General features: G+C 32.4%; 2 protein-coding genes and 2 non-coding genes across 4 annotated transcripts in view; 2 read left to right on the top strand and 2 right to left on the bottom strand.

The window, feature by feature from the left end:
• Positions 1 to 5390, top strand: part of LOC128992183 (dynamin) — a 46426-nt gene extending 41036 nt beyond the window's left edge. The window contains exon 18 of the mRNA XM_054415642.1: positions 3746 to 5390. Coding sequence (XP_054271617.1) covers positions 3746 to 3812 — 67 coding nt within the window. The 3' untranslated portion in view covers positions 3813 to 5390. The remainder of the gene's footprint in view (positions 1 to 3745) is intronic.
• A 980-nt stretch (positions 5391 to 6370) lies between these two features.
• Positions 6371 to 7584, top strand: LOC128993375 (lactosylceramide 4-alpha-galactosyltransferase-like). Its single transcript, XM_054417240.1, has one exon. It carries the CDS (start codon positions 6480 to 6482, stop codon positions 7488 to 7490), a length of 1011 nt encoding a protein of 336 aa, XP_054273215.1. The 5' UTR covers positions 6371 to 6479; the 3' UTR covers positions 7491 to 7584.
• Positions 7585 to 11718: 4134 nt separating this feature from the next.
• Trnad-guc (transfer RNA aspartic acid (anticodon GUC)) lies at positions 11719 to 11790 on the bottom strand. Its single transcript has one exon. It is a non-coding gene; the product is annotated as a tRNA-Asp (tRNA).
• Positions 11791 to 12789: 999 nt separating this feature from the next.
• Trnae-cuc (transfer RNA glutamic acid (anticodon CUC)) lies at positions 12790 to 12861 on the bottom strand. Its single transcript has one exon. It is a non-coding gene; the product is annotated as a tRNA-Glu (tRNA).
• Positions 12862 to 13065: the final 204 nt, after the last annotated feature.

The following is a 13065-nucleotide window of genomic DNA, read 5'->3' as shown; positions in this document are numbered from 1 at the left end:
AAAAGTATCGAATAATATACATTCCTAGCTTGGTTTGCTGTAAAAATATATATAACATACGAGAATATTTACTGTATATTCATTGTAAAATAGATATTAGAAAAGTTATAGTCATTCTCGGCAAATCTATTCTTCAAAAATATAAATTGCACACATTAAAACAGCACAAATGCGACTGGAAGGGCTACGGAGTAGTGATTGATAACAAATAGGTTAGGTATAACAATGTGAGATAATATTCAGTGCCTTCTTCTTGACAGTTTAAAAGAAAGACATATTTTTCCTTGCATAAAAATATAAAATTAAAGGCCGTACAAACGATCACAAAATATCTTAACTAATCAATCTATAACACAATAATGTAAATGTAAATCTTGTGTTAAGGAATGACTATGACTTGTGACCTTCTCTTATGTTAGGCTACTGTTAACCTCTATGATTAACTCATAACTAGTCGAGCCTTAGGCCTACAGTTTCTCGTGTACTATATCGATGTTGACTAATACGTAAGTTTAAAATGTCAAGGTTTTTTTCTCTTAAGTCTGTGGGATCATTAGGGTTAGGTTAGTTTTGAGTCTGGAAGCGTGAAGCTTTAAGTCTAGTTCTAGCCACGATAGCTTTTCGTCTAACACAATTCTACTTTACGGTTGTGTCTAAATTTTTTTGTTGTTGGTAGATGCGATCCTTACCGCTTTGACTGTTGCCTAATTTACAAAACATGCTCAACCTATCCTTTCTGCACGGTTATTTTAGGGTCTCGGTTAGTTAGGATTTGATAATTAATTTTAGGCCAATTTTACTTTAGGGTTTGATGCTGAAACGCAGAGAAACGGTTTGTAGATCCGTGCATTTAGTTTTGGCCAAATCCATAACGCTAGTTGCGTTAGTTGGATGTTATACTCTAGTACACTCAGAAACCTTTTATCGTGTAACTATATAGAGCTAGGATAAAATGGTCCCCTATGCACCTTTCCCAATGAATAACTGTTTCAATTTTGTTTCCTTTGTAAAATTAACCACAGTATATGAATAATTTAATAATTTTTGTATGAATTCTACCTTTTGTTAAAAAGTTTATGACATGTTCTGTCAAATATAATATCGTCACCCATGGCTAAAATGATAGTGAGTGAAAAATAATAATTTTATGCGATTTATAATCATAAATATTTGAAGTTGTTTGACTATTTTTACCATCCTCTATTTTCCTATATTTTAACCTGTATCGTTTAATTTTTACATTGATGAATAACAAGTCTTATCCTATATTTATAAATTGAATACCAGTATTTTACATATATTTAATATTATTTTATTGTGTGTTTTATCAATATTATTCATCTCTAATGGTATTAACATTGGTTACTTTTAGTATTTTATTCTGGAGTAACACAAAATACTCCTCAATTTATTCAGTACTATTTAACTGCCATGTTTTAAAATAGGCCTACTTAAGTTGTTTATTGTAATATAAACGTAAGTGTAGCAAATACCTGCTAGAGATTTAATTACGCTAAATATTAAAATTGCTAATAGAGATATTGTATTTTATCATCTCAAATCAGATTTTTTTGTATTGTACCTTGACATAAAACATTTACCTTCATCGTCGAGTCGACATCATCTCGCTCATCGTTCCATTAGGTTAGTGTGTTAAACTGATTTGATACTAATGTTACCTGCGCCAAGCATTCCGTAAGTCGACAGTTACGTTGTATACAAGTCAATTAACCCGATTGTTTTGTGCAAAGTTGACTGTTATTTGCACTATGTGTCGCTAGTGTATATTAGGTAGGTTATAACGTATTGCAAATAAATGTAAATATAAATAAGTCTTTTATTTCATTCCTTCTCTATTTGTTCACAAAGGTTAGATGGAAAACTATGTCAGATCTTGCAGAAGTTAAATCGTGATCTGTTTCTAGACTTTTAATACTTAAAAAGATATTCTTAGCTTGAAATGTACAGAAATTAAGTGTTAACTAACTCTGATTCAAATTGTGTTTTATTGCAAATTGTAACGATAGAAGGAACGTTTTTTTAATTTCAGAAGGAAACATGAAAGTAAACGTTAAGTAAGTTTGAAAATCTGCCTAATCCAAAGATAACTTGGAAAAACTACTAACATATTGCTTGTGATATGATTTATCTCAGAGGACACATTTTAAATTCCAGTGCACAAGAATAACTCTCATTTCTTACATTTATATTTACATCACAGACAAATGTTTGTTTAATATGTCTAACAAAGTCAATTCTGTATGAATTTGAATTATACCGCCTCATCTAAATTTTCACTGATCAAAACAGTAGTCAGTCACGATTGGTTTGTATCATTCAACTCAAAAGATTAAGCAACAATCAATCATTGACAATGATTAAGACAGGTTATAATTCAAAAGAAAGTCAAATGTTTAATTTTTTGGGAGTTGTTTTTTTTTTTTTAAGGAATAGAGTTCAGCAAACTTAACTAAGAAAATTGGGAGACCAGGTACTTATAAAATAATACTGAAATTTTGTGCTTGTATAGGAATTTTTTGGAGAGAAGGTTGAAAAGGAATAATAATTCCTTAATACCATTCTTGAAACTTAGATTTAGGGATTACCAACGTTAATGAATAATTCTGAAGAAACAACAGCTATTGATAAAAATGGGTATTTTTGACAAATTGCTAGTTAATCAAGAAGAGGAGTGTTAAAGGGAAAAGATTCTGCGGATTCTACACAGTTTCAACTTTCAAGATTGGTCAGTTTGGTATTGTTTAAAAATAAATGTGAAATAGATCAACTATATGCTTAATTGCTTCTAATTTTATGTTAGCCTAGTATATTTAATTTGTCATCCCCAGTTAATAGGCTATAATTTATTTTATTACTTTGAATGTAGTGTAGATCATTTTATTTGAGTTGTATATTATTATGTTTTATTTTAGCGGTGTACAGAATATATTTCCTCCTAAAAGAAGCATGTTGTGTTATTGCATTCAGTTGATTGTAGAAGTTGTAAATAATTTGCATTGTTTTTGCAACTAACACCTACGTAACTGGTAGTATTTACTTATCAGAGGTTACCTGAAGTTAGTGATGATGCAAGTAGTGACCATTTATTGCATAACTTGTCTGCTTTCGTTTGGTTTTATTGTTACAGTAGCTTAAATTGTATTCTTGTCTATGCTTCATTTTATTAGAAAGAATTTCTAAGACACTCACTCAAGATAAGATAAAGGTAAGATTTTATTCCTTAATCATGGTTGTTTTACCTTTTTCATTATTATATACCTAATAAATCTGTGATTGGTCGAGCAGTATTAAATGTTTAGTGTAGTTTGTATTTGCGCTTTGCGTTACAATTTATTCAAAACTTTTGAAAAACTCCTCCGTGCATATCTTATACAGATTTTGACATTTTAACCTGCCTCTGTTGAAGAATGATGTGTCATTTGCTATTTTAGAAGTAATAACATTCAGGTAAAACAATTTACTATACTATTCTGATCACTCTCCAACAATAAAAAACAAGTTCCTTGCTGGTTGTCACTGAAAATAAAAAAATATTGCATACTTAATTAGGTTCCCCTGTTTGAATAAAATAATTATAACATTTTTCAGAAAACTTTAGATTTTTTGTACATTATATTTCACTGTTCACACAAGCACCAACACGCGAAGTGCTATTAAATAATTATTTTGTTTGTTAATTAATTTACTGCCAACTTAATGTTTATTCAGTTTATTTCTGTGCCAGGCGTCCTGTACCCAACCCCCCTCCCAAGCTGCCAGATCGCCCATACAGCGCTGGTCGACCGTACTGAATACTGAAGACGTCAAAAAATAAGTACAACCTCTCAGTATTTTTACCAAGTATTGTTTTGAAAAGCGAATAGTGTTACCAACTTAAGAAAATATTTCTTACAGCGAATTTTTGAAAAAGTTGTTACCTAACTTTTTATACTCAAATGTTGCATTTTCACTTTCATTCCATTTTACAGGTAGTGATTTAAGGTGTAAAAAAGAGTGGAATAAATGTACAACGATTATATTATATGTACAGGCATACTACTAAGAGTGTATATTCGGTGCTAATTTATATTGTATATTGTACTCAGTTATATTTATTTAATAATTTACAATTTTCTAATGCACTAGGATGTAGAAGGCTATTCTCACTTTTAGCTTTCATGGGAAATAAATTGTGTTTTAAGGCTGCAGCTAATTTATACTCTTTTGTACTTGAATATTAATCTACACCAAAGATTTTTATTTAGTCTTTCTTTAGACATGTTTTTAACTAAAAAGACCTATTACATTTTTTAAAGATGCAAGAGCATTTCTAAGGTTTCAACTATTGATCCAGAAATCATAGTAAGTGAACTCTTTTTGTTTAACACACCACATTTTAAACTTAGATATTCCAAAATCTAACGTGTGTGAAGGCTTGCTAGACAAGTTTTATGAGAAGTGGTGGTTTTATGATTCTACATTAGTTAACTTTTATTAAAAGAATACAAAAAAGTTTGTAAAAACATTTTGTTTACAAATTGTTAATTATTGTAATAGTGAATTAAGAAGAGTGTTTATTCAGTGTTTAACATTTTATTTAAATGCTAAACTTACATGAAAAACTGGTTACAAAATTAATTATTTTTTAATGAAAAATAGATAAAGTGTAAAATTAGATAACAAACATTATTTATATTACTTTTATTTTCTTAACATGTAATCTTTGAATGACATATTGGATGAAGAATAATTTTAAATAGTTGATAACAAAAGTACAAACTGGTATATTATAGAATTCTTAGAGTCTTACATAATAGCTACAAATAAAATATTCAATATTTCTGGATTTTAGCTTGAACACAGGCATAGATTCATATTTTACAATACGCAGAACTTTTGCAGTTTTGCGTTTTTAATTAATTTGATTATGGTACCGGGTGGTATTCATTTATTGAAAATGTATGTATTGAAAAAAACTTTTGAAACATACAAGAAACAGATATCCTAATAGCTTTATCTCATTATTAAAGCTCCCTCAATGAGTACTTTTCTTCCATTCGTATTTAAAAAATTGTATAAATATATAGCCTATGTTTAACAATTTATTTCCATTAAGAGGTTTGGTGAAAAATTGTAGTGTCCCCAAGGTTTTACTTCTTTTCAAAAAAATAAATCAAGTTTAATGTACTGAACTCATATTCATTATAAAGAAATGTTTTATTTATTAAAATAAACTTTAAAAAATTGAGTGACTAGTAAAAATTAAAGCATACTATGAAATCCAGTAGAAATTATTTATACTATAGCTATAGTTATTTAGAATTGTCATGTACATTATGTATAGCTTTTATATATTTCTTGATTGCTTTTTACCAAAATGTGATATAGACTTATTTGTAATTTATGTATATATTAAACACAATTTGTTACTGTTACAAACAAATTTGAAATGTCTTGCTTATTTTGTCCATCTGTTATCCATTCCTCATTGACAATAAGACTATTTATCATAAATTTAAGACATTTTCTGGATTGATATGAAATATTTGACAGAAAAATTGCTTCAGATTTTAATTGAAGCACGGGCACAAGTGCCTTTATTGGTGAAACATATTAAAATTTATTGTCCCTCGTCTACTTATTACTAAGATGTCTAAATTACTAATGTCTAAGATTAAATTACTCCAAAAACAAAATATACAATTCCCTAGCTTAGTAAGTTTTTGGTTAGATGGTAGGGATTAATAATCACCTTGATGTTGCTAGATCTTGCTTGAGTGCTTGTAGGTTTTTGGTTTTACAAAGTCAATTTTACATTTTTATAATTTTTATCATTTAATATTTGTGTTAGTAAGCTATTTTTGGATAGTGTTTGTTTGGAGATTGTATTTAGTACCGTAAGTAGCCTACAACTATTGACTGTTGGGTACTAGAGTAGACAACTCATGCAGCCTATATGTTCCAGCTGTAGCCTATTTACTGAAGTGGAGCCCCTTACAGATTGTGCTACAGTTGAAATTAAATTTTCTCTCTTTTATTCCCATGATTTGATAATATGGCAAGAGTCTATAGTTGTGTTTATACAGTGTATGCAACAGAAATCAGGTAACATCAGAACACCCTGTCAGTAACTAAATTCAACTAAGCCCATTTTCATTCTGTAACCGTGGACAACTTCAGCATGGGATGGAATGTCTAGTTCTATGAATAATCAAAGGTACAATATATAATGTAAAAGGCTTGAACAAATTACTCTATTACTTTCTTTGCCAAGGAACCATGTGATTATTTACACTCTTTTCAACAGCTGTTTTGTTAAGTTCTGATCAAATCTTTTATTTTGCTTCACTGCCAAAGTAAATATGTCAGAATGTACTATTAATTCTGTAAAGAGATCCAATAAGAAATTAATTTTCTTTTTAGTAATTCTTGTGTGCTTTTGCCTCATCAAGATCCTATCGTGTCTCCGAGACCATAACATGAAGAATATGCACTTTCCTAGAGAACAAGATCCAAGAACACCAAAATATGAAGAGATTGAAAACAAGCAAAATAATGTTTTTGAGGAGTACATAAAAATCAGACTAAGTGTCTCGAATGTGTTTTTTATTGAAAGTACATGTAGTAAATCGAATGTGTTAAAAGAAAACCAAATCAATAGCAAAATGATGACGCTTAACCCTCGGCAAGCTTGTGCTGTGGAATCTGCTGCCATCACCAACCCCGACAGACCAATATACATTCTATACACTTGTCCTATCTCTGACGATTTCATATCTTACTCCCCAAACTTTGTCAAAGCTCTTTTTGTTTACAAGAATGTTAAAATTGTTCGCTTGAATGCTGAAAAAGTCTTTGAACACACCATGTTGAGACAACTATACGAAACTAATAGAGTGGAACGTTCAGACTACCCAGTAGAAACGTTCAGTGATCTTCTAAGAGTTGCTGTGCTTTGTAGATTTGGTGGTACTTATCTAGACCTGGATACCATAACAATCAAGTCATTGAATGACTTAGGCTCTAACTACATCGGACTTGAAAGTTCAAAATCCATCAACGGAGCAGTGATAAACGTTGAACCGTTTGGTGATGGACACAGTTTGATGAAGTCTGTTATTCAATTCATCAGTCGCAATTTCGACAGCAAAGTCTGGGGTGCTAATGGTCCCGATGCTTTGACTTGCGTCATCCTACAAAAATGCGGCCTCAAGACTATTAACAAGGCAATACACAAGTGCAAAGCTATACATGTTTTGCCTCAAGAAGTATTTTACCCTGTGAATTTCAAAGAAAAGGATTTACTTTTTAATAAGGCAATCGGACCTCAGTTGGTAAGTAAAATAAAAAAATCTTCATATATTGTTCATTTTTGGAACTATCTCAGTCATGGAATTCACGTTGATGTCAACTCCAATCAAGCTTATGGGCTTTTGGCTTCTGAATTTTGTCCAAAGGTAGTGGATTATGTCGGTTCTAGTGTGTTCTAAAAAACTTATCCTAGATAATATTTATAGCCTAGGTACTGATAGCTTTAATGTTTTTGAAAGAAACATGTACAAGTGTTTGTTTTGTAAAATTAAATATAGCCTATTTTTATTTTTTTACGCACTCTTCTTTTTTGACATTCGAAATACTGAATTGATAGGTTTACTACTATTTTTCATTGTGAACCTGGTGCTGGTGCTATTTTACTGTTTAGTTTGGTTGGGTAGGGTTTACGTAGGTAGTTTAATATCAGATTCTTTACAAAAACCTCTACCGGTACCTGATTTTATGTAATGACCCTGACCAGGCATACTCAACAATAATATTAGGGATTCAAAATAACGGAAAATAAGTATAATTTTTATATTGTTTCATTATGCTTAAAGACCCTAATTATTTACTTGTACTAATTATTTACTGTTATAGGTGGAAACTACTACTGGTATTAATTATTTAATTTATAGAGGAGTTTTCATTTATACCATGTAATACTTGATTAACACATTTCACTGCTCCCTGATTTGGTTAGTCAACATAAATTTAGGGTTTAAACATCCAAATTAAATAATTATGAAGCTTTTATCCTAATATCTTATGAAATCCTCGAAAAAATAAAAATAAGTACGCCCAGAAATCTTTGAAATTCGTGCTAAATATCGTCAGTTGGCAACACTGAATTGATTGTAGTTCAGCTGATTGTTACCAGAGAAGAACAGAACTAGTACACCTCTTTGCCACTAGAGCGTGAACGACTGTAGTTAGTAGAACTATTCTCCGATAGAGTGTGCACAAGTGCAAGTTAGTAAGCGGAGTTGCTTACTGGGACACTTTTTGCTCTTATGTTTGATTTAACTACTGTAGTTATTGTGGTATGTGTATGTCAGAAATTGGTCTTAATAAGAATATAAGTCAGGATAGATACTTCATAATTTAAAAAAAATTATATTTTATAGGTACTGTATTTAAAATTATATCAATGGTTATAATAGTGTAGAAGTACTGTAATATTACAATTGACAATCCCCATTAATAAGGACTCTAGGACGCCGCCCTCCCAACAATACAAGAATAAATTACATTCTAATATTCTTCAGTTATATGAAATTACAATTACTTTGACTAATTTAAGTACCTACAGTAAAAAAAAAAAATAATTAGATAATTCAATTAGGCTAAGTAATGACTTATTCTATATAAGTACTCCTGACCCAACATGCAGGTAAAGAAATAGACAGCGGAAAATCTTATCCCCTAGCCTGTGAGTCGGAAATCAGAAATACTTTAACGATCAAATAAACTGTCAGAAACATCAAGTCCAAGTCTAGGCCTAATCGTTTTAGCAAGTGCATCTTTATTCATATTCAAATCAGCGATCCACAATTAAACCTAAATAATTCACAAAACGAAAAATGTCTCTGTTTTGAGTTTCCAAAGTGGCTTCCGTTTACATGTGTAGTTTGCTATCATAATTAAAAAAAAAAATAGATACTGTTGGGATTACCTAACCAACATGCTGCTGGTTACGAAATCGTTGTAGGTTACGATTGTGTTAATTGCCCTTCAGAAAACAATGTACAGATTATGTCCTTTTTACCCTGGGACAAACAACTATACTTTCCCGCGACACACGTATTGAAAACATCCATTTTATTGCAGTGAGACGGAAACATAACATTTGAATGACACCATCGCACGTGTACTCTATCAGCTGTTTTTGTATGACTTGCGACTGTTGACGCCTGCATCACGCTCGTGTCGAAATGTTTATCAGTGTCAGCTTCAGCCATTATTGCATCAGCCGTCTACACTCTACACGCCTTTCTATATTGCACAGCAGCTGTTATGTAAATCGCATCATTTTATCATTATATTCAGACAGGGGCACAATGCTGCGTATTCGATCCTCAACGTGATTAAAATATAAATGTGGAAAACGTCTATATAGAGTAAGATAACCGATAACGTATATTAAAAGCCCATTGATCAAGGATGGATAGTCCAGTGTTAAGCCATCAACACGAATCCTGAGTCATTACTATTTTCATTAGACGTATTTCCCTATAGATTTGTCATCCTTTCCTTATGGATTATCTGAAGAAAATGTCAAGACATTTTCGCTGTACGGCATGTGGAGGCAGTGTTTTGGTGTAACTATTCATTCCATTCCACCAAATTCAAACCAGTTCAACCAAAAAAAAGATCCATCGCTTTGTGATCTGGAATAACCAAAATAGCGCATTTTGCAAGATTTTCCCTGAAATGTATTGCCATTCAACAAAATGTTCTATTACAACTAGTGATTTGTGTTTATATTATGAATGATTTAATTATTTATGGAGTTGAGTTTTCACTAGTTTTACCATATTACAGGTATTAATTTTATAACCCCGAATTCTTCATTCTCACACACAGGTCGAGTGCTGGATTATTACTAATATGACATTACATTTTATGCAGAAACAAACAAAATAGTCTAATAGTATAATAAAGACCAATATTGGACGGACCAATAGCAAAATACGCGGAGCTCTTTTCAAAGTAGAGATGGATAAAATGTCGAGACAAGAAGTCCCATTATGGATTCTAGTCAGCTATCAAGGTAGGGCCGTGAATCTCTCGGCGGCGTCTATTGTGTTGCTGTATCAGGAGACAAGAGCCGCTCACTGTGTTGTCTGTTGTGTTACTGTATCTGGAAAGTGGAGACAATAGCCGCTCACTGTGTTGTCTCTTGTGTTACTGTATCAGGAGACAAGAGCCGCTCGTCATGTCGTCTGTATATCGTGAAGAAGGAGCCGCTCACTGTGTTGTCTGTTGTGTTATATCAGGAGACAAGAGCCACTCACTGTGTTGTCTGGTGTGTTGCTGTATCAGGATACAAGAGCCGCTCGCCGTGTCGTCTGTATATCGTGAGGAAGGAGCCGCTCACTGTGCTGTCTGGAAGTCTACCTCGATGGTTGTCTGTTGTGTTACTGCATCTGGAAAGTGGAGACAATAGCCGCTCATTGTGTTACATTGAACATTGAACCACATAACAGGTTGGGGGTCAGGTTGTCATGTTGAACGTGCGATACTGTGATATTAACGATGGAAAGGTAAATTTAAACTAACATTTATATTATTGTCATGTGCTACTCCCTTTTATGACTTTTTCTTTTCTATTCGTCATCATTAGATCTTCAGAGAATTTAAAAATATGCCCCTAAATGTTTAAAAATGTTAAATGTTGGTTCACAGGTAAACCAACATGACACACAATATTTTATACAATACAATTTTACAATACAATTTATACAATTTTACAATAGTATGAGACGTCTTGACGTCTACTTGCATTTATCAAACAGAGTCAACGACATCGTGGACTTTGGGCATCGCAAGCAAGAGTGCTTACCTCGCCAATGCGAATCTTACCTGCAAATCTGTCAAGCAAGCAAAGCAGTTAAGTAAAGTGAACCTTGGCAAAATCAACAACCCGATACGGGACTGATGACTGATGGTCCGCACCATCGACCGTCACGGAGACGCACCGGAAATGGAAGTGGTCGTCACGGGAAGGGAGGGACAAGTCATTTCCTGTCCCTACAACACAACGTCACTATTAAGTTTAAATGCACTTTATACATCCGTTTCTGTGAAACTATTTGTCCCAATGCTGAAGAGGGAAGCCCAGTGAACTCATCAACAACAGAACCGTCACGATCACGTTAACATCATGAAATTATGTTATCACACAGAACATAATAATTGGTTCCTTAGTCCATGGTATTATTTACCGTATAAACTTTACTGGGTTTGTACCAGTAGAGCTGATGTGATTACTGATTACATTAATATTTTTAAGTTTTGTTACATGGACTCTAAACCCACTGTATCAAATCCAAATCAACCAAATCCAAGGTCCAAATCCAGGTTGAATTGGGTAATGTTAAGGATACCGGTGTCAGTGACTCGGTAGTCTAGTTTCTAGTTATTTCAGTTTTATCATATTATCTAACCGAACAAAATTTGTATTGGGAATACACTATAAGCTGTGTACCTAACCTAATCAAACAAACTGATTTAGACCATAAATACCTGAGAAATTAAATATATTAGGAATGAGAATAAACTAAAATTTAAATATTCTCGTTCTAACATGTACCTATGTAACAGTTAAATTAACAGTAACAATGTGACAGTTAATGCAGCAAAAGACTACTAAAACTAAATTAGCAGTTAACAAAAAGTTACCTCCCCGGCCGGGAATCGAACCCGGGTCTCCCGCGTGACAGGCGGGGATACTGACCACTATACTACCGAGGACGATGTAAACCCCGAGGCAAATTATCAGTTTTGAGCTTTTCCCTCCTTAGCTTTCGAATAGGTGCAACGGAAAATAAGAATATGAATGCTACTGTATTTATTTTCTTGGAATGGAAGTATCACAACAAACCTTACAAAAGGTAAAACTATACATTGACACTGGTAATATTTTTTTTTAGAAATAAAATTACTAACTTCATGGTAACTCATCTCTCTACAATAAAGGGTTTTCGTTGTTATACATCCTTTTTCAGCTGTCCTATTTAACCGATTTTCATTATTGAGGTGGTATTTTAAAGCTTATGAATCACGCGAATCACGTAAAAGGTAAATCCTTCAGGGGTTCGCCCCACCTTGCCTTTCAAATAATTCTACAGTAGAGCACGAATATTAGAAATAGTAATAGTGCAGTAGAGGTCACTTGCAAATATTCGGTATTGCATGGTATTGCTGACAAACTTTCTTTATAAATTATAACTGGTTATGAATTGTAATCTAACAGCTGATACTTCAGTTGAATGTATAACCACAATCAGCTTGTAAACAAGAGACATAAAAATTTGTTTACATGTGTAAAGAACAAAATTAATTAAAAAATCTCGTCCAAGAAATAGTATAAGTGTTATCTTCTTTAAAGAAAATTTAGGGCCTTCAAAGGACCTACAACTGGAAAAATAAGTGGTAAGTTACTGTTTAAGCTGAACACTCTCTGTATTTAAATAAGTTTAAGAAGAATATCCTATCCTATAATCTAAAAAAAGTGCAGTGATAAAAATGTGGAACCAAATTTAAGTAAAACTTCGATTAAATGTTTACGTAATTAAATAAAAGTTTTGTTTATACATGCCTCGGAAAATATCAAATAGGTAGGTACTGTGGTTCATAAACAAATAAGTTACTAAATTATATTCACAAAGTTTATGTCCAGTTTTGAAATACGTAAAACGGATTTTGTAATTATTTTGTCAGAGTACATTGTCCGGGAAGCAAAAAGTTAATTTCCGGTACCGGGAATCGAACCCGAGCCTCCTGGGTGAGAGCCAGGTATCCTAGCCACTAGACCATACCGGAGCTTGCTTTATGAGGGGAAAAATCTTCTTTATTAACAAACCATAATAATTATGCAGGATTCGTAGTTTTCAAACTGAACCGTGGATTGTTCAGTACAGTATTACTAGTAGTATTGTTGTTAAGTCAAGTATTGTATTATTAGTGTAGTATTGCTCGAAATCGAACATTTTCAGTACCAGTATTACAGGAGTTATTTAAACAAGA

Source organism: Macrosteles quadrilineatus, unplaced genomic scaffold, assembly GCF_028750875.1.
Source record: "Macrosteles quadrilineatus isolate MER2022 unplaced genomic scaffold, UCM_ALF_1.0 Scaffold_4__1_contigs__length_99947679, whole genome shotgun sequence".
NCBI lineage: Eukaryota > Metazoa > Arthropoda > Insecta > Hemiptera > Cicadellidae > Macrosteles > Macrosteles quadrilineatus.
Note: the sequence above shows the minus strand (reverse complement) of the source record. Positions and strands in the feature narration are given on the sequence as shown.